At 32.3% G+C, this 21,247-nt stretch overlaps 3 protein-coding genes across 3 annotated transcripts; 2 read left to right on the forward strand and 1 right to left on the reverse strand.

Annotated features, from left to right (window-relative positions):
• Positions 1-10,025: 10,025 nt before the first annotated feature.
• Positions 10,026-10,838, forward strand: OCT59_017600 (uncharacterized protein; the record flags this gene model as incomplete). Its single annotated transcript, XM_066137590.1, has 2 exons — positions 10,026-10,311; positions 10,402-10,838. 2 exons carry the CDS (start codon positions 10,026-10,028, stop codon positions 10,836-10,838), a joined length of 723 nt encoding a protein of 240 aa, XP_066004153.1.
• A 2,792-nt stretch (positions 10,839-13,630) lies between these two features.
• OCT59_017601 (uncharacterized protein) lies at positions 13,631-14,564 on the forward strand (the record flags this gene model as incomplete). Its single annotated transcript, XM_066137591.1, has 3 exons — positions 13,631-13,669; positions 14,265-14,298; positions 14,386-14,564. 3 exons carry the CDS (start codon positions 13,631-13,633, stop codon positions 14,562-14,564), a joined length of 252 nt encoding a protein of 83 aa, XP_066004154.1.
• A 736-nt stretch (positions 14,565-15,300) lies between these two features.
• On the reverse strand, positions 15,301-17,101 carry OCT59_017602 (uncharacterized protein). The gene is made up of 7 exons (XM_025321631.2): positions 16,677-17,101; positions 16,564-16,590; positions 16,280-16,487; positions 16,063-16,204; positions 15,926-15,995; positions 15,740-15,845; positions 15,301-15,660 (listed from the first exon to the last, which is right to left on the reverse strand). Exons 1-7 carry the CDS (start codon positions 16,936-16,938, stop codon positions 15,549-15,551), a joined length of 927 nt encoding a protein of 308 aa, XP_025168323.1. The 5' UTR covers positions 16,939-17,101; the 3' UTR covers positions 15,301-15,548.
• Between the last annotated feature and the right edge of the window lie 4,146 nt (positions 17,102-21,247).

Consider the following 21,247-nt stretch of genomic DNA (forward strand, 5'->3'; position numbering starts at 1 on the left):
CCTTGGCAATCTAATGATAAATTACGTGCTTTATATAACAAGCATCTGCCTCCTTCTCATCCTGCTAAACGACATAACCGTTTTGCCCGCCCTGATAACAATAATGATGGACAAAGCCGTACCAATGCTTCTCGCCATCGTTCTAAATCCAGACCTAATAATCGACAACAATCTCGTTCTCGTTCTCAACGCCGACCATGGAATCACGATAATCTCAATAATAATAATAATGATCAACGTCGTCGCATTCCTGATGAAAAGGAACTTGATTACTATATTGATGGCATGGATGTTACATACCCTGCTCCTCCTACTGTGCTTACTGATTGGAAATCTATTGGTGCTGCTCTTGAAAAAGTAGTTGAAGAATTAGCCCTTCTTACCACAGAATTTGCTACCATGAACAGCCGCATCACTAATTTGAAATCTGCTATGGCTGCTCGTGCTCCTATTCCTGGCCCTTTTGTCGCTAAACCTCCTTCCTACATCCCTTCCTCTATGCAAGGATGGGACGATACCGTGAACCGAACTGATAATAATATCCTCGTTGATGTTAATTCTCCCCCTTTGCAATCAACAAGTGGTTTTTCCCCGATTCCTCATTTTGCTCCCATTCCACCTTCCAACGTCGCTCCTTCCTCCCCTATTGATATGGAACAGCGTCTCTCCTCTCTTTCCGATACTGTTGCCTCTTTGGCTGGCTCGATCAAAGAAGGAATCCAACAAAACAACCTCATCTTAGCTCGGCAACAAGGCCAAGCTAATCAATAATTGTTCTCCTTTTCTTTTCCCCCTTCTTTATTACCGATTTATCAGTGTGTAATAATGATGGACAACAAAAAACATAACTTTTCCCCTCACCCCTCTCCCCTTATTAAATTTGGTCAATTAAATGTTAATGGTTTATGTTCCCCAGTTCGACAACAACATTTGCTTAATTTTTTTCTCCACTCCTCTTTTGGTGCTTTATCTATTAATGATACGCGTCTTTCCCTTCAAATGCTAAATTTATTTTCAAAAATGAACACTCCCAACATCACTTTAAGTCCTATTGGGCTTGTTCATCTTCTTCTTCTCGCCCTCATGATGGTGTTGGTATTTTGTTACGTAATCCCCTTCATAAACATGTTCAAACGATTGATTCTTGGAACGGTCGACTTCTTAAATTAGACTTGTTCTTTCATCAAACTAAAATTTCTATTATTTCTATATATTATCCCCCTTCTGGTTCTGTTCATCAATCTATTTGCAATGATCTTATTGCTAAACTTCTTTTTTGGCTCGATTATGCCCGAGCTAATAATTATTTTGTAGTTATTCTTGGCGATTTCAATGTTGATGCAATCGCTCATTCTAATTATTCACCTAATCATTTTAAGCTTCTTCGCTTGCTTTCTTCTCGGTTTTTTACCGATCATCAAGCTCACTCCTCTACAAATGGTCCTGATCCCACTTTCTTTCATGATAATGGATCTTCTAGACTGGATTATATTTGGTCTTCACCTGGTTTTCCTGCCCCTGGTCTTTTTTCGCAAGTGGTTACTTGCTCAGATCTCCTTGATCGTCCTTTTACAGATCACAAAGTTCTTACAACTATCTTTGACTTCAGTTCTTGCCTGGCTGTTTTGGCTAAATTTCGTCTCAAACAAAAAAAAGAAATGCGTACTATTTTCTCTTACGCTTCCACTTCAGTTGAACAATGGAATAATTTTACCACTGAAGTAGATGATTCTCTTGGAGTTTATTTAGATAGACAATATCACCCTGATCTTGATTTCTCCTCTCTTTCTCTTGATCGTATGTGGCATGCATTGAAAGCTGCCATAATTAGTGCTGCAATTGAAACTCTACCCTTTCAAAAAGTCTCCAATACATACCGACATTCGTACTCTCCTGAATTAACTAAACTTATTGCTATTAACAAGTTTTTAGATCGATTTTTATATCGCCTTACTACTCGTCGTTCTAATCGGCCTACTCAGATTGCGCAAATGACTGCCGCTTTGCCCTCCCATCTTGAAAATCTTGCATCCTTACTTCCTGATTACTCAGTTCCTACTTATTCTACAACCCCTGCATCTGTATTTAAATCGTTTTTACGATCACAGAAGACTTTAGTTTCTGCCTTTTTATCTACTAAATTCGCCCAACATCTTACGGACTCAGTGGAATATTATACTGCACTACGTGATGAACACTTTTCGAACTCGCTCGGCACTTTTATCGATTCTGCCTTATCAGTAGAAAAACGTTCAATTGTTCTTGACCGTGTTTTGGTCGTTTTGGACTCAACTCCTACTTTATTAACGGATCCTTCGGATATTAAACATGCGGCTGTCTCTCATTTTCAATCAATTGTTTCTCCTCCGTTGGTCCACTATTCTTCCATCACTTCATTTCCCGCCCGATGGCAACAAGCTTACACTCCTCTTGCAAATGTGTCTGCTTCATTATATGATCCTGTTTTGGCGCCTATTTCCCTACAAGAATGGTCTGCTGTGATTTCCTCCATGCCAAATAACAAAGCTTCCGGCCCTTCAAAAATTTCTTATGAGATGATTAAACACTTATCCGGTGAAGCCTTGGATTTTTCTCTTTTACTTGCCAATACTTGCCTTTCTCGTGGTGATATTCCTGCTGACTGGCGTGAAGCCGTGGTTTATCCTATTCCTAAACCTCATGACTTTGATGCTCAACTAAAGAACACTCGACCTATTACCCTTCTGGAAACAGTTCGAAAATGTGTAGTTAAGGTCGTCACGAATCGTCTTTCCAACATCCTTGCTGATAATAAAATTCTTCAAGGAGGAAATTTTGCTGGTTTACCTGGTGGTTCTACTGATGTCCCTATCAAAATGCTGGATGCAATTATTCATCAACATAAACATGACTCTACTGATGATCAGGAACTATGGATTATTTCTCAAGATATCTCTAAAGCTTTTGATTCTATGGATCTAAATATGCTTAAATTAGCTTTAGATAGGTTACATATCCCTGCACTTTTAGTGCGATTTATTTTAAATCTTTTCACACGACGCAATAATAAGATAATTACTTGTCATGGCGATACAGCTGCTTATAGAGTATGTGTTGGTATCGATCAAAGAGAAATCATTTCCCCTCTTCTTTGGGTTATTTATTTGGATCCCTTACTCACTGTTTTGAATCAAGAAGCACGAGATCCTTTTATTTTAAAATCTTCAGCTCTTTTAAATTACTCCCCACTTGAATTTGAACAACATTCTTTACCAATTTCACATTTAACGTTTATGGATGATTCTACACTTATTGCTTCCTCAAAATCTGGAATAGAAGACCGTCTCTCTATTACTGCTGAATTTTATACTTTAAATAATGTTCAAGCTAATTCAGCGAAATATGTTCTTCTTTCATCCTTTTCGCCTTCTTCGGAGATTACTTTTGATCTTTCACCTTCCCTTTTAATTTCCAATATATCTCTCTCCCTTTCTTCTTTACCTCTTAAAACTTCATTTCGCTTTTTAGGTGTTTGGTTTTCTTTATCCGCCTCTTCTGATTTTGTTCTTAAACAAGCGCACTCCATGGTTAAAGATATGGCTGCTCTCCTGGGACCGAAGAAATTATTAGCACAACATGTGGCCTATCTCTATAATGCTGTCCTTCTTCCGCGATTGGAATTTCGTCTTCAAACTACCCTTTTCTCTGAAAGTACTATTCAATCAATTGTCAAGCCTCTGTTTTCAGTACTTCGAAGAAAAGCTGGTCTTGCTACGACTACTCCATTGCCCTTGTTATTTCTGAAACTTCCCTTTTCGATTCAGAATGCTTTTTATCGCTTTCTTTCTTCCCATATAGCATCTTGGCAAAAAATTTTCACTCATCCTGATTTCAAAGATTTTGCCCTTTATGCTATCTCCTATCTTCAAGGATATTTGGGTGCTGAAAGTTGCCCGACTACTATTAACTTAGAACCATGGTCACAGATCGTTTCTTTGCGAACGCACACTTTGTTTAATTCGTTATTGTTTTCTTCGCGTTTGAACATCACGTGGTCTCTTTCCTTCCGGCCTCCGAGGCATGATCTACAACCTGCTCTGCCACTCCGATCTATTCTACCTCATTCCATTTTTCAATCGAGTTGGAAACTTTGGAAAAACCTGAATATATTTGTGCTTGCTCAGTTGGTTTCTCCTTGTGGACGTTATCTTATGAATTGGCCTGACCTTCGTTATCTTGCATCGTTGGTCGTAAAGGACGGATCCCTAATTGGTTTACTTTTATCAATAATAATTTTCTCTCTTCTTCTTTTTCTACTTTACTTTTATCTTCATATTTTATTAATTCTTCTTTTACTTTAGCTTCTCCTTGTTTATTAGATCATACTGTTAAAGATTATTCTTTTTATCCTCAATGGGCTATTACTCTTGACTCTGCTACTCAAACTTTATCTGTTGGTCGTGTGTGTATCACTTATAAGAAACAAAACTCGGCTATTATGTCTCATTGGCTTCCTGTATCTACCTCGGCTGATGAACGATCCTATGACCCTTGTCCCGGTTGTGCTCTTAACATTCCCGCCTTATCCATGAAATCTGCCATCAGACAACGCTGTAATAGCGAGAAATGCTTTTTTAATGTAATCCTATCGGATACTGTGGGCTATCCTACCAGAAATGCCAAAGTTTTCGCGGCTTATCTTCCCATTACTCTATCTACTTCATGGAGTTATGCATCCTCCTTGGCTCTTGTTCATTTTTCGAACGCGTCTCCTGCTCTTTCTCCTCCTTTTAAGGATAGTATCGATAGAATTGAAGACACTATCTTACCACTTTCGGTGCAATCTTTGTACACAGATGGTTCGTTCCATCCTGCCAATGATTCTTCGCCTTCTTCCATGACTTCTGCTTGGATTGCTCTTGATGATGATGGACTTATTCTGGAATCTTCTTCCATGCATCTCCCTTCTTACTTTCCTTCCGCTTTGCGTTCTGAAATTTCTGCTGTTCTATTAGGATTGAATGCCCTTTTCCGTGATTCGTCAATCTCTATTTATACTGATTGTAGTCAGTTAATTTCACTATGGACACGGTTTGTTGATGCTCCTTTCTCACCGAAGTTGCTCCGAGAACCTAATCATCTTCTTTGGCTTTCTATTCGACAAATTATCATGGATCGTAATCTTGATGTCGAATTGATTAAAGTCCCTGCTCATGGCGATGATATCTACAATATACAAGCGGATTCTTTGGCAAAAGATGCTCATTCGTCTTTACAACCCACTACTCTACTTTCAACATTTTGTTATGCTCCATGCTTGTTGACTTTTAACTCCTTGCCTATTGACGTGAATATTCGACATTTTCTCCGCTCTATTGCAGATGCTCGTGCTCTTTTATCTTTCTGTTCACTAGCGCGTTTTACTGCTCTTGGTGCTCCTTCATTTTTTGATTGGGCTGGTATATATTTTTGCCTTTCACAAATTAAAGGTTTTGCTTCACATAGGAATGGTCGTCCTGAATTTTGGATCTTCCGCATTAAACTTCTTTTGGATATGTTGCCTACCTTAACTACTCTTCAACAACGTAAACCTTACTTATATTCTCCTGACTGGCTTTGTCCGCAGTGTAATTCTGCTCCTGAAGATTTGAATCATCTTTGGACTTGTCCTTATATTTTACCGGAATTAAATCCTTGTTTAACGCACCGGTCTGAAGTCATTAAATTTAGAGATTCTTGTTTATCTTCTTTCCTATCCTTGAAATCTTTGGATAAATCCTTTCGTACCGATTTCTTTGCTTTGGATTGCTGGAACTATGAAGCTCCTCTTCATCTTGTCTTTGGCTCACTCGAGGATTGTTGCCTGTGCATTTAACGGCATTTTTGAACCAATACTTTCCTCTCTCTGTTATATACAAGATTATTTCTCCCCTTCTTAATGACTTCCAAGTCGCATTATATGGTGAAATTTGGCTGTGTCGGAATGTTCTTTTTCATGCTTGGGAGGAGTCGCAGGGTATCTCGGCTGCTTCCAAATTATGTGGCCCATCTACAAATTCTTTCCCTAATACCACTCCACAACAACACAACTCTTCTTTGGCGTCAGTTTCTCAGGATACCTGGATTTCTTGGATATCCTCTTCTATAATTCGGGGTGGATCTTGGATCTCGCACTTGGATTTTCTGCGCCGCTTAACAGTTCAACCTCTTAGGATTTCTTTCTGGTAACGGACTGGATTTTTGGATGTTGGATAGTTGACTCACACTGGCCTTCGGGTAAAGTTGGGGTATGCGATTCTGTAATAGTTCAGTTTTTCTTTGCTTTAATTTTATTTTAGTTTAGATTTCTTTACTTGTATGAGTCGTGAAGCTACTCTTTTTATTTTTTATTAGTTTATTTTCTTATTTTTGTAATATTGTTTGATTATTCTTCGAAATTTAAAGTATAAATAAAAGATAAAGTCATAAGACTGTTTGCACAAGGAAAAGGATAAAACTAGGGTTGGTCACCCTATCTCGGTGGTTAGTCACTGAGACCCTCATTAAGCCTGAGTATGGTGAGGTCGCAGGTTTGATTCCCATGACCACGGAAATAAAAAGAATTTTACTGCGGACGCTACAACCAATAGCGTGAAGGTACAGGGATTAGTGTAGTTGGACTGCATCATGGTGAATTAGTGTGTACGGTTAGGCCGCACATTTCAACTAAGGGTCATAGGTGTCCTTCTAACGTTCCCTATGAGGCCATTGGCATGTGCGCAGTCCTGTCCTTGAGGTCACTACTATACCCTGGGGGGACTTCCTGTCTGGGTGGTCACTCCACGATACCACTTGGGGTCAGTAATGGCTAGATGGTCATCCTAGATGGTAAAGCTGAGGGTGCAATGTCTTAGTGGTAGTTAGACCTTCTGTTAGGTCTTAGGCCAACCAAGGTGTTCGTGCACAGAACAGGTAGCATGGTTATGGGGTTCGATTCCCCACTTCTTGGATCCTGGTTGGTGATCCCTGGTGGTTGATACCCACCATAAGGGGTGATCCTGGATAGAAGCCTGCTACTTCCTGTCCGAGTGGTCACTACATAAGTATACCACTTGGGGTAAACAACTGTACTATCGGTGCTAGGTAATCGCGGGCTGTAGTGGCCTTTGAGTGAGGACACTCGTACTTAAAATGGTGGTATGAAAGGGTACTAGATGGTTGATGTTACCTGTCGAAAGTCCTCCATGAAAGTAGGTCTTCTCTAAGGTCGTAAAATAAATTGAGTACCAGTATCGTGCAATGGATTAAGGATGAGTAGGCGGCGTGTACTTAGCTTCAGATCGCCTAAAATGGGCTGATGGGGGATGTCTTACATGGTGCTGTTACGAGGTAAGTACTCGGTTTAATGGTTGCCTATTGAAGATGATAGGACACAGACCCGAGATTAGTCTCATAAGAGGCAATGGGTGGTCTGGCCGTAAACAATAGCAAAAGGAAAAGGATAAAACTGATGTTACCTGTCAAAAGTCCTCCATAAAAGTAGATGCTCTCTAAAGGTCGTTAAATAAATTAAGTATCAGTATCATGCAATGGGTATAGGATGAGTAGGCGACGTGTACCTAGCTTCGATCAGCTAAAATGGCCCGATGGGATGTCTAGTGGTGCGTGTTACCGAGGAATTAAGTACTCGGCATAATGGTTGCCCATTGAAGATGATAGGATACAGACCCGAGATTAGTCTCATAAGAGGCAATGGGTGGTCTGGCCGTAAATACTTGCAAAGGAAAAGGATAAAACTCTAGGGTTGGTCACCCTATCTCGGTGGTTAGTCACTGAGACCCTCATTAAGCCTGAGTATGGTGAGGTCGCAGGTTCGATTCCTATGACCACGGAAATAAAAAGAATTTTACTGCGGACGCTACAACCAATAGCGTGAAGGTACAGGGATTAGTGTAGTTGGACTGCATCATGGTGAATTAGTGTGTACAGTTAGGCCGCACATTTCAACTAAGGGTCATGATGTCATTCTAACGTTCCCTATGAGGCCATTGGCATGTGCGCAGTCCTGTCCTTGAGGTCACTACTATACCTTGGGGGAACTTCCTATCCGGGTGGTCACTCTACGATACCGCTTGAGGTCAGTAATGGCTAGATGGTCGTCCTAGATGGTAAAGCTGAGGTGCAATGTCTTAGTGGTAATTAGACCTTCTGTTAGGTCTTAGACCAACCAAAGTGTTCGTGCACAGAACAGGTAGCATGGCTATGGGGTTCGATTCCCTACTCCTTGGGTCCTGGTTGGTGATCCCTGGTGGTTGATGCACACCATAAGGGGTGATCCTGGACAGATGCCTGCTACTTCCTGTCTGAGTGGTCACTACAAAGTATACCACTTGGGGTATACAACTGTACTATCAGTGCTGGGTAATCGTGGGCTGTAGTGGCCTTTGAGTGAGACTTAATACCTAAAATTGTGGTATAGAAGATGCTCTCTAAAGATCGTTAAATAAATTGAGTATCAGTATCATGCAATGGGTATAGGATGAGTAGGCGGCATGTACCTAGCTTCAGATCAGCCTATAATGGCCCGATGGGAGATGTCTTCTATAGTGGTGCTGTTACCTGAGGAATTAAGTACTCGGTATAATGGTTGCCCATTGAAGATGATAGGACACAGACCCGAGATTAGTCTCATAAGAGGCAATGGGTGGTTTGGCCATAAACACTAGCAAAGAAAAAGGATAAAACTACCACCATTCGATTCGTCTCAGTGAGATGATTCTAACAAGCTATGATACATCTTTGTACGATTATTAGATGCCAAGTTATTTAATATATTCTTTATATAACTGTGATTATATATAAATGGTTCTTTTTAATATAAGATTTTTGAGGATAGGTGTGATAGTGACTATAGATAGATTGTGACTATATAGGATAGATTTTAATAATAAAGTGTTTTGAACATTCAACTGGTGTGACTATATAGTAGAATGTGACTATAACGGGAGTGACTATAGAGGAAGTTGACTGTACTAGTAATTAATTTTACAAAATCATAAATTTTACCTTATAATTACAAGTTACATTTTAAAATCCTGTTTAATTTTACCATATACTTAACAGTTACATAAAAAAACTTACCACAGAATTACATTTACTTTTTTTAATTTATAAAGAATTTTACCTTATGAATTCAACCAGTTTTTTTGACTTTTCTATGTAATTTTTACCTTAGGCTTGTGGGTGACCTCTATTAGAAATAAGCGGGGTCTTATTACACTCATATAATATGTTATATATAAAATTCAAAAATGACATTCTAAATTTTTTTTAATATATTAAGAAAACTCGTAGAGCAGTCAAAAATACACATAGTATAAGATTTCTTGTAGTATATAGTAAGTGCATAAAGTCTCATGCCAGGATTTTTAAAAAATGGAAAATCTTTAACAAAATCACATGATCAGCGCGAAAAAAAATATATTCCATTATAAAAATAATTTTTCTAAATTTAATTTATTAAGAAAATTTTAATAATAATTTTTACCAATATTTAATATATAATTATGCCTTTAAAAATATTTAGAATTATCCTATTATTTATAATTTGATAATGGAATTTTCATGAATTTTAGCTTATTTGATTTGAAACAATTTAGATCAGTATTCAGAAATGACCTGGTCATTTAACCATTTAAAGGATTTGTCTAATCTTTTGTCATAATCCTAAATCATTTGACATTTATCATTTTGTAAATGATCAAATGACTAATAAATGCCAAATGATCACATATCATTTGACTGTCATTTGAATCATTTGTCATTTAGTCATTTGGTAATAATGATTTCTATACCAAATATAATAATATTATAAATAAAATAAATGTAATAATACATAGCTCATTATGCCAACTTGTTGATTATTCAATCACGAATTGATTTTATCATCATATTACGTTACATACTAGTTACGCGTCATATTGATTATTTAAATAAATATTTACACGATCTAACTCGTTAATTTTGTCTTTATTTTTTCTTATGCTTCATTAATTTTTAAATAAAAAATGGGCAAACAACCACATCCTTTTCATCTATACTTTGAATTAGTATCAAATCTGAATAATAAAACTAATAAATATGCTGTATGCCTTTGTTGTATTGAAGAATATACACGAAATATTGCAATAACAAAGAAGGAGTGTTGTATTTTCAATAAAGCAAAGTATTATCATGACCACTTAGCAAGTTATGAAAATTTTAAAGAAAGGTATGATGAAAAAAAATGCGCAGAAATTCTTTCATTAGGCAATAATAATCATGATGATAATTATAAAAGTAATAAAAGTACAAGTAAAAGAAAAAGTTAATAATACTAATTTACAGTAATACAATAAGTATACAAAACTTGATTTTTAATGCTATTTTAGTTATTTATTTAAGAAACCACTTCTGAAGATGAGATTGAAGTACAAGAGATTAACAAATATGTAAAAGTTATACCAACTCAAGTAGTGGTTAGACAAGCTCCTATCACAAATTATGTGTCACGCCCATTATCAACAAAAGATGATTCACATTTTCGTCAACTCTTTTTTAATATGATTATATCAAATGGATTACCTTTTTCCTTTGCAGAAAACCCAGAAACTCATGAACTCTTTAAGTTTTGTATACCAGCAGTCAAATTACCATTAGCAAAAACACTATCTGGGTCAGTTTTAAAGAATGCATCAAAAAATTTAGTTGAAGAAAACATTTCTATTGCACAGAAAAATTTAGGTGGAGTTACTGCTATCTTTGATAGATGGACTAATGTTCAATCAGAACATTTATTTGGTATAGTGTTTATTACATCAGAAGGAAAAACAATAACATGAGGTGCAAAAGATATTAGTTCTGAACAATTCAAAATACAAAATGTGATTTGTCATATTAAGGATATTATGGAGGAGGCACACAACCACAAGATTAACATTAAGTACTTTGTCTCAGATTCAGCTAAAAAATATACTGCTGCAAAGTATTATATTATTTTATTAAAATTATTTTGAATATATTCTTAATTAATAATTTTCTTAAAATATAAAATATAGGTGTCAAATGCGTGTAGAATATAAAGACAAAATTTTCTTACCATGTATGGCATACCAAATGAACCTAGTATTTGGAGATATATTTAAGGAATCAAAAAAATATAAGGATGTCTCCACAAAAGCAATTTGAATTGTTAGTTTTTTTAATATGTCTTCCTTTTTTGCTGATAACTTAAGAGATGAGCAAATGGCAATTTATAAAAAACCCATTGCATTAACAAGACCTGGTGACACACGCTGAAATAGTTTTTATTTCTGTTTTAATAGCTTTTTAAAAACTGAAGTTGCATTAAAAGTAATTAAAAATTTTCTAATTCCTTATATTATCAAATAAAAATATTAATAATTACTTTAGTCACTAGTAGCAAAATTCTCTCCTCAACGTTCTAAATCTGGACGTTCATGCAAAATCTCTTCAAATAACAAGTTGTTACCAGGACCCCAGATATCTAATATAAAGGTCATAATGGACTTTTAGCTAAAAACATCCCTTTTTGCTAAAACTCAAAAAATCGTTTTTTGTAAATATCTCAGCATCCAGTGATTCAATTTTAATGAACTTTTTTTATTTTGTAGCCCTCATTTAGCACTACAATAAAGTTCATCAAAATTGGACCACTGGATGCTAAGATATTTACAAAAAATGATTTTTTAAACCTCTGAAAAATGGGCCAATCTGCCGAAAGTGTGACTTAGCGATCATTGTACTTTCTTTCCCGTTGGGTTCTGCCCATTTTTTTCCAAGAAGACATGGATGAAAAATATGAGGATTTTTTGCCTTGAGTGATAGTAAAAAGACTTTTTGACATTATATGAAGTTATTACCGAGATCTTTAGTTTCGCCTAAATTCCTTATGGCTCATATTGAGTTAGGACCATTATCATGAGTTTTGGAGTTACCAATAATAACGTAAGATGGCAGTTCCATACGAACATTCTCCTGGACTTTCTAAAAGGTTAAAAAGTAGTGCGTCTTAATTCCTACGCCTTTAAAGTCTAACTGGCCAAGTGGTTCGCAGGTTGGACCGTTATTTCTTGGAAGTAGCTCCTGACCAACGTATTTCTTACTAGTTGATTTTGTTAACAGGGGGGAGTTAGTCTTCTAAAATAAGGAGACAGAGTTGAGATATATGTTTAGTGTTTTTTACTTAAGTTTTTCTCATTGTACTTTGAGTTTTCCTGAGATTTATGTTTTTATTTTTTTCTTTTTGTTTTTCTTGGTTGCTTTTTTTGGTGTAACTTTATTTTCTTTGGGGGATGGGGGGATACTGGAAAATTTGATCATCATGGTGGCTTGGTGTTACTAATTTTTAAAATCGATGATTACTCAGGTGATAAGGGGGGTGACAGGTTGGGTACCGCAGTTTTTGTAGTATACTGATCATGATAGTCACATGTTGGGCTATCATTGGATTGACTTATCTAGGTAGATCTTAGGCTGATAGATTGTTCGCAATGAGATGGGTGTCCTCCGTTAGGAGTTGTTTGAAATGAGGTGGGTATCCTCGTTGGAATTGCACGACACTAAAAAGTTCTCACTGCTGACTGCACGACACTAAAAAGTTTCTTGAGGTCTTTGTGAAATAGGTTTGTTATTTATAATATGTAGTCAAATAGGAGAAATTGAATTTTGTGTATTTTTGATAGCGCTAATGGTATTTGGCAATGGGATTCTTCGATCTTTAAATGTAGCGAGGGATCTCACTGGGTACGTATAGCATAGTCGATTCTACCGGATTTGAGATATAATTTGGAGGGTAGCCATAGTTATTTATATAGAGAGGGTGTTGGGTTTATAATCTTGCATTTTTTTTATATGTATTTTTTGGAAGATTATTGTTCTTGTATTAAATTAGTTCTGCACTTTGTTGCAGTTCTTTTTTGAATACCTGGTATTCTAAAAAATGCTTTAAATATAGGCTTAAAATTAAAATAAAATTGCGCAAACTTTGTTAAACTGAAAGTGTGACTTATGACCTGTTTTGGAAATATTCGGGGTCCTTTGTTACCAGTTGATATTATTCAAATTTCTACATTTTAGGCAAACACTATTTGAATTACAAAATTTATTACTTTCATTTTGTGGATTTCTTAATAAACTTCAAAAGGATATATCACGACATTATGAAGTACTCCACGTTTTTGCTTATACAATAAAGCTTTTTCGTAAATTATCGTACCCTGATTTTAGTACAAAAATGGTAGATCGACTTGAAAAAAAATGAAGGGCAATTAAGGAAGAACTCTTGTTGTTTCTTTTTATTCTTCACCCACATTATGGTATTGAAATATTTCGTAAAACTGCACAGAATGATTCTTATACAGATTTTGGGCAATGGCTAAATTATTATTATGAAATTTGATATGGAATTTGACTAAAATCTATTTTTCTAGAATTTGTTAAGTTTAAAAAAGAACAATATCCTTTTGATCAGCATCGAATAGAGCAATTTGGTGAGGACGTTATGAGTTTTTGAGAATCGTATTTGGACAGTCTTCCAGAATTATCACGTTTTGCACTGCATATTTATGGTATTTGCGTAAATGCTGCTTCAGTAGGACGATTATGGTCCATTATGGGATTTATTCATACAACAAGAAGAAATCAATTAGAAGTAAGTTATTGACTAAAAAATAGGTACTATTATTAATATGAGATAAATTTTACTTTAGTTTATTTTACACAGGTTGAAAAGTGAAAAATCAGTCATCAATCAGTCACCAATCAGTTACAAATCAGGTAGCTAATTGGTGGCTGATTGGTGGTCAATTGGTGACCGATTGGCATTTTACCAAATACCGTCACCAATCAGGCAGTTTGCTAACTTTTTATCTAGTGATCAGAAAAAGATGAAATATAGCTCATTGGAATCGTCTCAATAAGATGAATCTAATGGTAGTAAAATTGCATTTCTAGAATTAATATTTAATAAAAAATTAAATAAAATATAAATGATACATTTTTATTTTTATATTTTACTTAACTTCTCATCAAATATTAATCATAGAAATGCAATTTTACTACCATTAGATTTGTCTTGTTGAGATGATTCCAATGAGCTATATTTCATTTTTTTCTGATCATTGGATCAAAAGTTAGCAAACTGCCTGATTGGTGAATGGTGACTGATTGATGCCTGATTTTTCACTCTTCGACCTATATTATTTATTTATAATTTATTTAATTTATCTCTATTATTTATTAATTAGAATGAAAAAGTTTTGGATATTGCAAGAATTCAGAGTAGCATTCTTTATAAACGAAAAGTTAAAGAAGTAGAAGAAGCTCAAAAATAAGCACGATGTCTCCATATTTCTTTGCCAATATTAGACAATCAGGATGAAAATTTAGAACAGAAAGAAAATGAGTTTATTTCCAAAGATGGCCTAAATGTTAGTGACTGGGATGACGCAGATAATGTGGATGAAGTCAACAAAGAAAATAATGATTTGGACGAAGAAGAAGCTAATGATTCAAGAACTGAAGAAGCCAAAGATGATTTCTATTAGTCTGAAATCTGTGAAAATTGGATTAATTTAGCTGAACATGAAAATCAGTTTGATAATGAAGAAGATAATCATTTATTAGAAATGGCACAAAATTTTTATGCAGCTGGAAGAAATGTACATCCTGCTGATGATGAGACTGCAAAGTGGAATTTGAAATATCTTTTTAACGAAAATATCCAAGCACCAACTCTTTTAGGAATAGATAATAATTTAGCTTAATATATTATGGTATTGTATCATATAATAAATGTATCACATGATTTGAAAAATACATGCTGCTTTTGATTTTTTTTTTGAGGTTTGATCTATTACCTTAAATAAATAAAATGATTTACAAATTTTACAAAATATACAATATTGACTGAATGACTAAAATCATTTGTCATTTGAGTAAACGAAATGACAAATGACAAATGACATGTCATTTGAATCATTTGTCATTTGCCAAACACTGATTTAGATGGTAATAAATTTATATTTGTTAAAATGATATTGATCAAGTTATATCATTTTAAGTTTTAAGAATTATATAAATAATTTATGCAGTAAAGTAATTTATATATTATAAAAACAAAACTATAAATTATTTATATTACATTAGTCTATATGTACCCATAACTAGTAAGATTTTTTACAAATTTTTAAAATTTCAATTTAATAATTTTTGGACTGGTGAACGAAATATAAATCAGTTTACGTAACGACTAACGAGCAAATGACTGGAGAAAAAAAAATATATGATAATTACGTGACACGGGTTGGAAAAAAAACTTTTATTTGTTTTAAAAAAAAAAAAATTGCAATAACCGCATAATATTATAGTGAACATAATTGCATATTTTAAAAAATAATTATGAGCATTAAAAATGTTAAGAGAATACGAATGGATTATTTACAGAATATATTGTAATGTAATATTATATATTTCCGGATGACAATTCTCTCAAGCTTTAATGCTTATAATTCAAAATAACATAACAACTTCTATTCTTCTTTTTTGGCAGTCTTGTCATCATTAACAAGACCTTTTGTTACAGCAAAAGATTTAGCCTTCTCATAAACTCCTCCACTATGTTGTTTAGCCATAGTAAGACCACTAAAAATACACCATCAGATAAATGATAAATTCGTATTTTGATAAGTCATTTCATCGTTATTAAAATGTTAAAACTTACCGGTCAAAATGAGAACGCAAAAACTTGTTAAATTGATATAATTTTTCATCAACAAACTCTTTATTTTTCTGATACGTTATTGGGGTAGAGAAACTAAGAATAAGGCCTTGGATATGGAATAATAAAGATTATAAACGTTAATCAAATATTACGATTTCAGCTATAATAAGTATAATTAAGCCATACCAATTCCAAAGAGCGTTCGGAAACTAATCCAAGTGCCCAAAGTCCATAATATGTAGAACATAACAACGTGCTATTATTGAAAAATGAAATAGTAAGTATTCAAAAATTGTATAATTAACAAAATTAATATAGTATACCCTCATAGTTCTCATTGGGTCATCAACCAAAGCAATCTTCTGAGCTTCCAACAGTACGAAGTTGGCAGTGTCGATTATTGAATCTAAATATTTTTCTGCATCTTCGCGTTCAATATACCATGGCTTGTTTACCAATAAGTGCCTACAAATCATCACATAAATATTTTAGTTTATATATATATTTCGATGTCGCAACGTTAATTAAACGTTTGCATACTCATGTGGATTGACAGGTTTTTGGTTGATTAAAGACTGGAACTGTTTGAAACCCATTACGTAAATCCAATTCACTCCTATCAAAATAGCAGCTAAGGCAAAGAATGTATTGAACAAGGAATAGTAGGCAGTGAAGATCAAGAATGATAAACTAGCTGCCAATATAGCACCGGAATGTGTAGGATTCTCCCAATAGACAAGTTGAGTGACTAGCGATGATCAATCACATTTTGACATTAATACGCCATAAAACGCAAAATTGAACTAATGTCTTAATTGTATTACCTCTGTGAGTTAAATTTTTGAAGGGATCTATAATTTTCGTGTAACAAGATGATAGATTAGACACATTTTATAAACACCATTCTTGTACTACATAAGATCAAAAAATATCATACTTTCGATATTTTTAGCTTGTCTCTTCTTCTCAACATGATCTTTATCATTCTGTGTTGAAGGATTTGCGGTGACTTCCTTGATCTTCTCCACCAACTTATTAGTAGCTTCTTCAATAAGCTCTTTTTGCGTTTCTTTTGTTGGTTCCATTGTTGGATGCTGGTGGTGTTGTTCAATTGTAGGTTGAGCGTTTTCCTTACTATCATTCAATATATTATCATTACTAATAATATTATCAGTATTCATAATAGGCTGAGTATCCATGATCGATAGTTTATATTATTAACGTTAATAGACGATAAAATATATCTTTTTTTTCCTATAATAGAGGGAATTTCAAAAAAAAAAAATTTTTTTGTGGGAAAAATGAGATTTTATTCTTTTATAAATAAAAATCCGATTTTTTTTTATAAACAACTTTATACTATGAACACAATACTAATGACGAAAGCAAAAAATTTATTGTGTGTGAGAAATAAGTCAACTCCTAGTTACATAATTAAAGTTTAGTCTGATTTTTTTCAGTGGTTGATTAAATTTCCCAGTAGTTATTTATATTAATTAGGCGTAATCATGATGTAAATTCGAGATCAAAATGATGACGCAACAGATGTATAAACTTACATAATTAATACTTAATAACTTTTGTCGCTTTAAGAGGCTGAAATTGGCGGAATTTTATCACGTTTGCTTTAAGTTTGATCAAATCTTAAAATGCCACGTCTATCAGCAAGATTTTCTTTGTGTTTTCTTTGTGCTTAATCGACACGTATTAGGTATTCGTCTGCATAAATCTGCACAACCTACAATTTTTCACATGTAATTGCGACAGAAAGCGGCAGTGTAAAGTGGCGAAGCTGATTCTGTTGATTCGATGATAAGGGATACTGTTTAAGTGTTGAACATCATCACACGATGGCACGATCCTCCAAAACCCTTTATACGGAAATATAAGAAATTTTTTGTTGAAGTTTCTCGATAGATCACGAGGGTCACGAGGGGAAAAAAATATTTAAATGATTACAATCCGTCATCGTGTTTTGGGTTTAATTTATTAAGTTTCGTAATTTTGGCATAATTTAATTATGTAAACATACGCCTAAGAAATCATCGTAAAATTTATAATAAAATAACCGAATATTTGTAATTTTAATTATTTAGGTGATGTCATATTTACAATCGCATAATGCTCAAACTCAGTTTTTTTCAACTTTTCTCGCACTTCTCTTACGGTAATCTAACACCATTGCCCAAAAAACGTCAGTAAATCAAAATAATCTTTTCCTTTATTTCTTTGATATACATAACTTCTAATTTTACTAATATTTAATAAATTATTTCATAATAAAATATTGCAAAAAAAGAAATTATTTCTTATTATTGTAGAAATTAATAAACTAATATTATATAAATATTATCATAATATTTTATATTTTATATACTGTATGTTTACATATTAAATAATATTAAAAAGATAATAAAATAAACAATAGTTTAATATTGAATAGAGGGGTAAGCAGTTTGGACCATTTATATCCAATAACTATACAGTATACTGTATATCCAAAATCATAATAAACTCAATTAACTTTAATTTATAGTGAAATTTTAATATACAATTAATTTTACATCTCTTAGGATTACCAGGGTTATGCTTATTTATAATAAAAGTTTCCATAAAAAATTTTAGTAATTTTACCAGTGATTCTATTGGTTAACTGTTTAAAAAAAAAAAATTCAAAATAACTTAGTATGAGTCTGTATAATATTTTTTTTTTATATGTAATTTATCTATAGTATATAGTAGGATCTTTAAAATTTTTTATATATAAATTTTCTTATAATTCTGGCATGGTGATCTTTCTATGAAAAGTCTTTATACTTAAAATATACTTAAAATTTTATTAAAATATACTTGAAATAAGTATCAATTTTTAATTCATGATATACTTTATAATATACCTAAAAAAATATGCCTAAAATACTCTTAAAATATACTTTTGATGTACTTGTTTTGCTCAAGTACTTAAATTATACTTAAAATATACTTAAACTAGAATTTAAGTACAATATAAATGTATTTTTTACATGTTTAAAATATTCTTAAAATATGTTTAAATTAAAATTTAAGTACAATATAAGTGTATTTTTCATATACTTAAAATATACTTAAATTGACATTTATATTATACTTAAATTCTAGTTTAAATATATTTTAAGTATAATTTAAGTACTTAGGTAAAAAACAAATACATTAAAAATATATTTTAAAAGTATTTTAGGCATATTTAAGTATATTATAAGTATATTGTGAATTAAAATTAATACTTATTTTAAGTATATTTTAATAAAATTTTAAGTATATTTCAAATATAAAGACTTTTTATGCAGCTTTGATTAAATAAGGAACTTGGTATGATTATAATAAGATAATAAATTTATTAATAAAAATATTAATTCAGTATTTTAATAATATTTATATATACATAAATTAAAGAATATAACTAATTTAGAGTGATTTTAATTATTTTCCTTTAAGGTGATTTAACCTGATAATTTTATATAACAGATAATTTACCCAGTGATATCACCTCATTATTAAATTTGTACACGTGCACCTTATTAAATTTTATTGGCTAATTAATGTGCTGATCATTTTCAGCTTATGTTTGTTTATTTTTTTTAAATGTACTTGGATAGTTGAATAATCTTTTTTTTAGGTCGGTTTACATTTCCTTCTGGCATCAGTACGTTTTCTTTTTTTCATTTTTGCTTAAATGCATTTTATTTTTTCTCTTTAACTTTATTTCATTTTTTAGGTCCTTTGGCTTTTTTGGTTTTGCAATTAAGTATGTCCAGCACTACATGGTCGTTTTTCTTATTTTTTATTTCGTTCTTGAATTTCGTTTCTTACATTTTGTATTTTGTTCTTTTTAAGCCTTTTCAGTTCTTCTCTGCAACTACTAAGGTATGTTTTTATTTTTTGTTTTCGTTTATTTATTATATATAATCTCTGTTCCCTACTAACTTTATTTCTTCTTTTATTTTATGGGTTTAGTTGTTACTTGGTCCCCTATTTATCTCATTTTCGTTCCTTCTCCATTTTTTGCTCTCTTTTTGCCTCTTCATTTCTTTTGCTCTTTTTGTTCTTCCCTTCCTTCATTTTTTCCGTTATTTTTATTTCCTTTTGGTCTTTTCATTTTTTTTTGTTTTTACTTTTTTTTGTTTTTACTTTTTTTTGTTTTTACTTTTTTTTGTTTTTACTTTTTTTTTGTTTTTACTTTTTTTTTGTTTTTACTTTTTTTTGTTTTACTTTTTTTTGTTTTTACTTTTTTTTTGTTTTCACTTTGTTTTTTTTATTCCTTTCTTTTTTTTCGTTCCTATTTATTCTTTTTCATATCTCTCATTCGTTTTTATTTCATTTCCACTTCATCTTTTTCGTTCCTTTACACTGCCCTTCGTTACTTTCATTTTTTTCTATTCCCACTTTATCTTTTTCATTCATTTACACTATCCTTTGTTATTTTAATTTTTTTTTCATTCCCATTTCATCCTTTTCATTTCTTTACACTACCCTTTGTTCCTTTCATTTTTTTATTTCCCTTTGCTCCATTTTGTCCCCCTTTATTCTTTTCATTTTTTTTCATTCCTACTTTATCTTTTTCGTTCCTTTCGTTCTTGCACTCTCTTTTTGCTCCATTTCATTCCTTCTTTACTTCCCTTCATTTCTTTCATTCCCTTTCACTCCCTATTTTTTTCATTTACCCTCATTCTTTTTTCCCTTTTTCATTCATATATTCTTTTTTCTTTATCATTGTGACTCATTCTTTTTATTATTCCTATTAAAAAATTTAGAATTTTGGATAGTATGAGTTTGTTTTTTTCAATCAATAAATCATGTAATCTATTAAAAATTAATAAATTGTTATAAACTTTTAGTGCGAAAGTATTTTAAGCACATTTATTATACAGTATATTTAAAAAAATTTAGCCAATCAAAAAATTTTAAAAAATTTACAGAGGATTTATATGCCAAATTATGAAGTGAGAAATATTAAATTTACACTAATCAAATTTAATAAATTTAATAAATTAATCGTGACCTAGGTGAAATCACCTTTAAGTGATTTCACTTCGAATGCAAATTAGCAACATTCTAAATTAAATATAATTATATATATAAAAATTTATAAAAAAATTTATAATATAAAATATACTTAAATTTATTTACTTGTTACAAATATTATAAGATTTTTGAAAAATAAAAACTTTTTTTATTATTAATTCGTAATTTATCGATCATGTGTAGCACGTGCATATAAGCCACGTAATTGATTTTCGGGTTAATAACTTATAATTTTTTCATATTCTTCGTGAATCTCAAGAAACCCATAGTGATTCTGTGTTTGTTAAGGCTAGTTTCGTTATAGTTAACAATTTTACATATTAAATAATAATCATATAAATATACAAATAGTTATTGTTTAAAAAATTGTGTAAATATTATCGTACTTTAGGATAAAACGACGCGAACTAGCAGTTACGTTAGTTTCGTGGAATAATTGAAGCTCCA

The sequence above is a fragment of the Rhizophagus irregularis genome, chromosome 26 (assembly GCF_026210795.1).
Source record: "Rhizophagus irregularis chromosome 26, complete sequence".
Lineage (NCBI taxonomy): Eukaryota > Fungi > Glomeromycota > Glomeromycetes > Glomerales > Glomeraceae > Rhizophagus > Rhizophagus irregularis.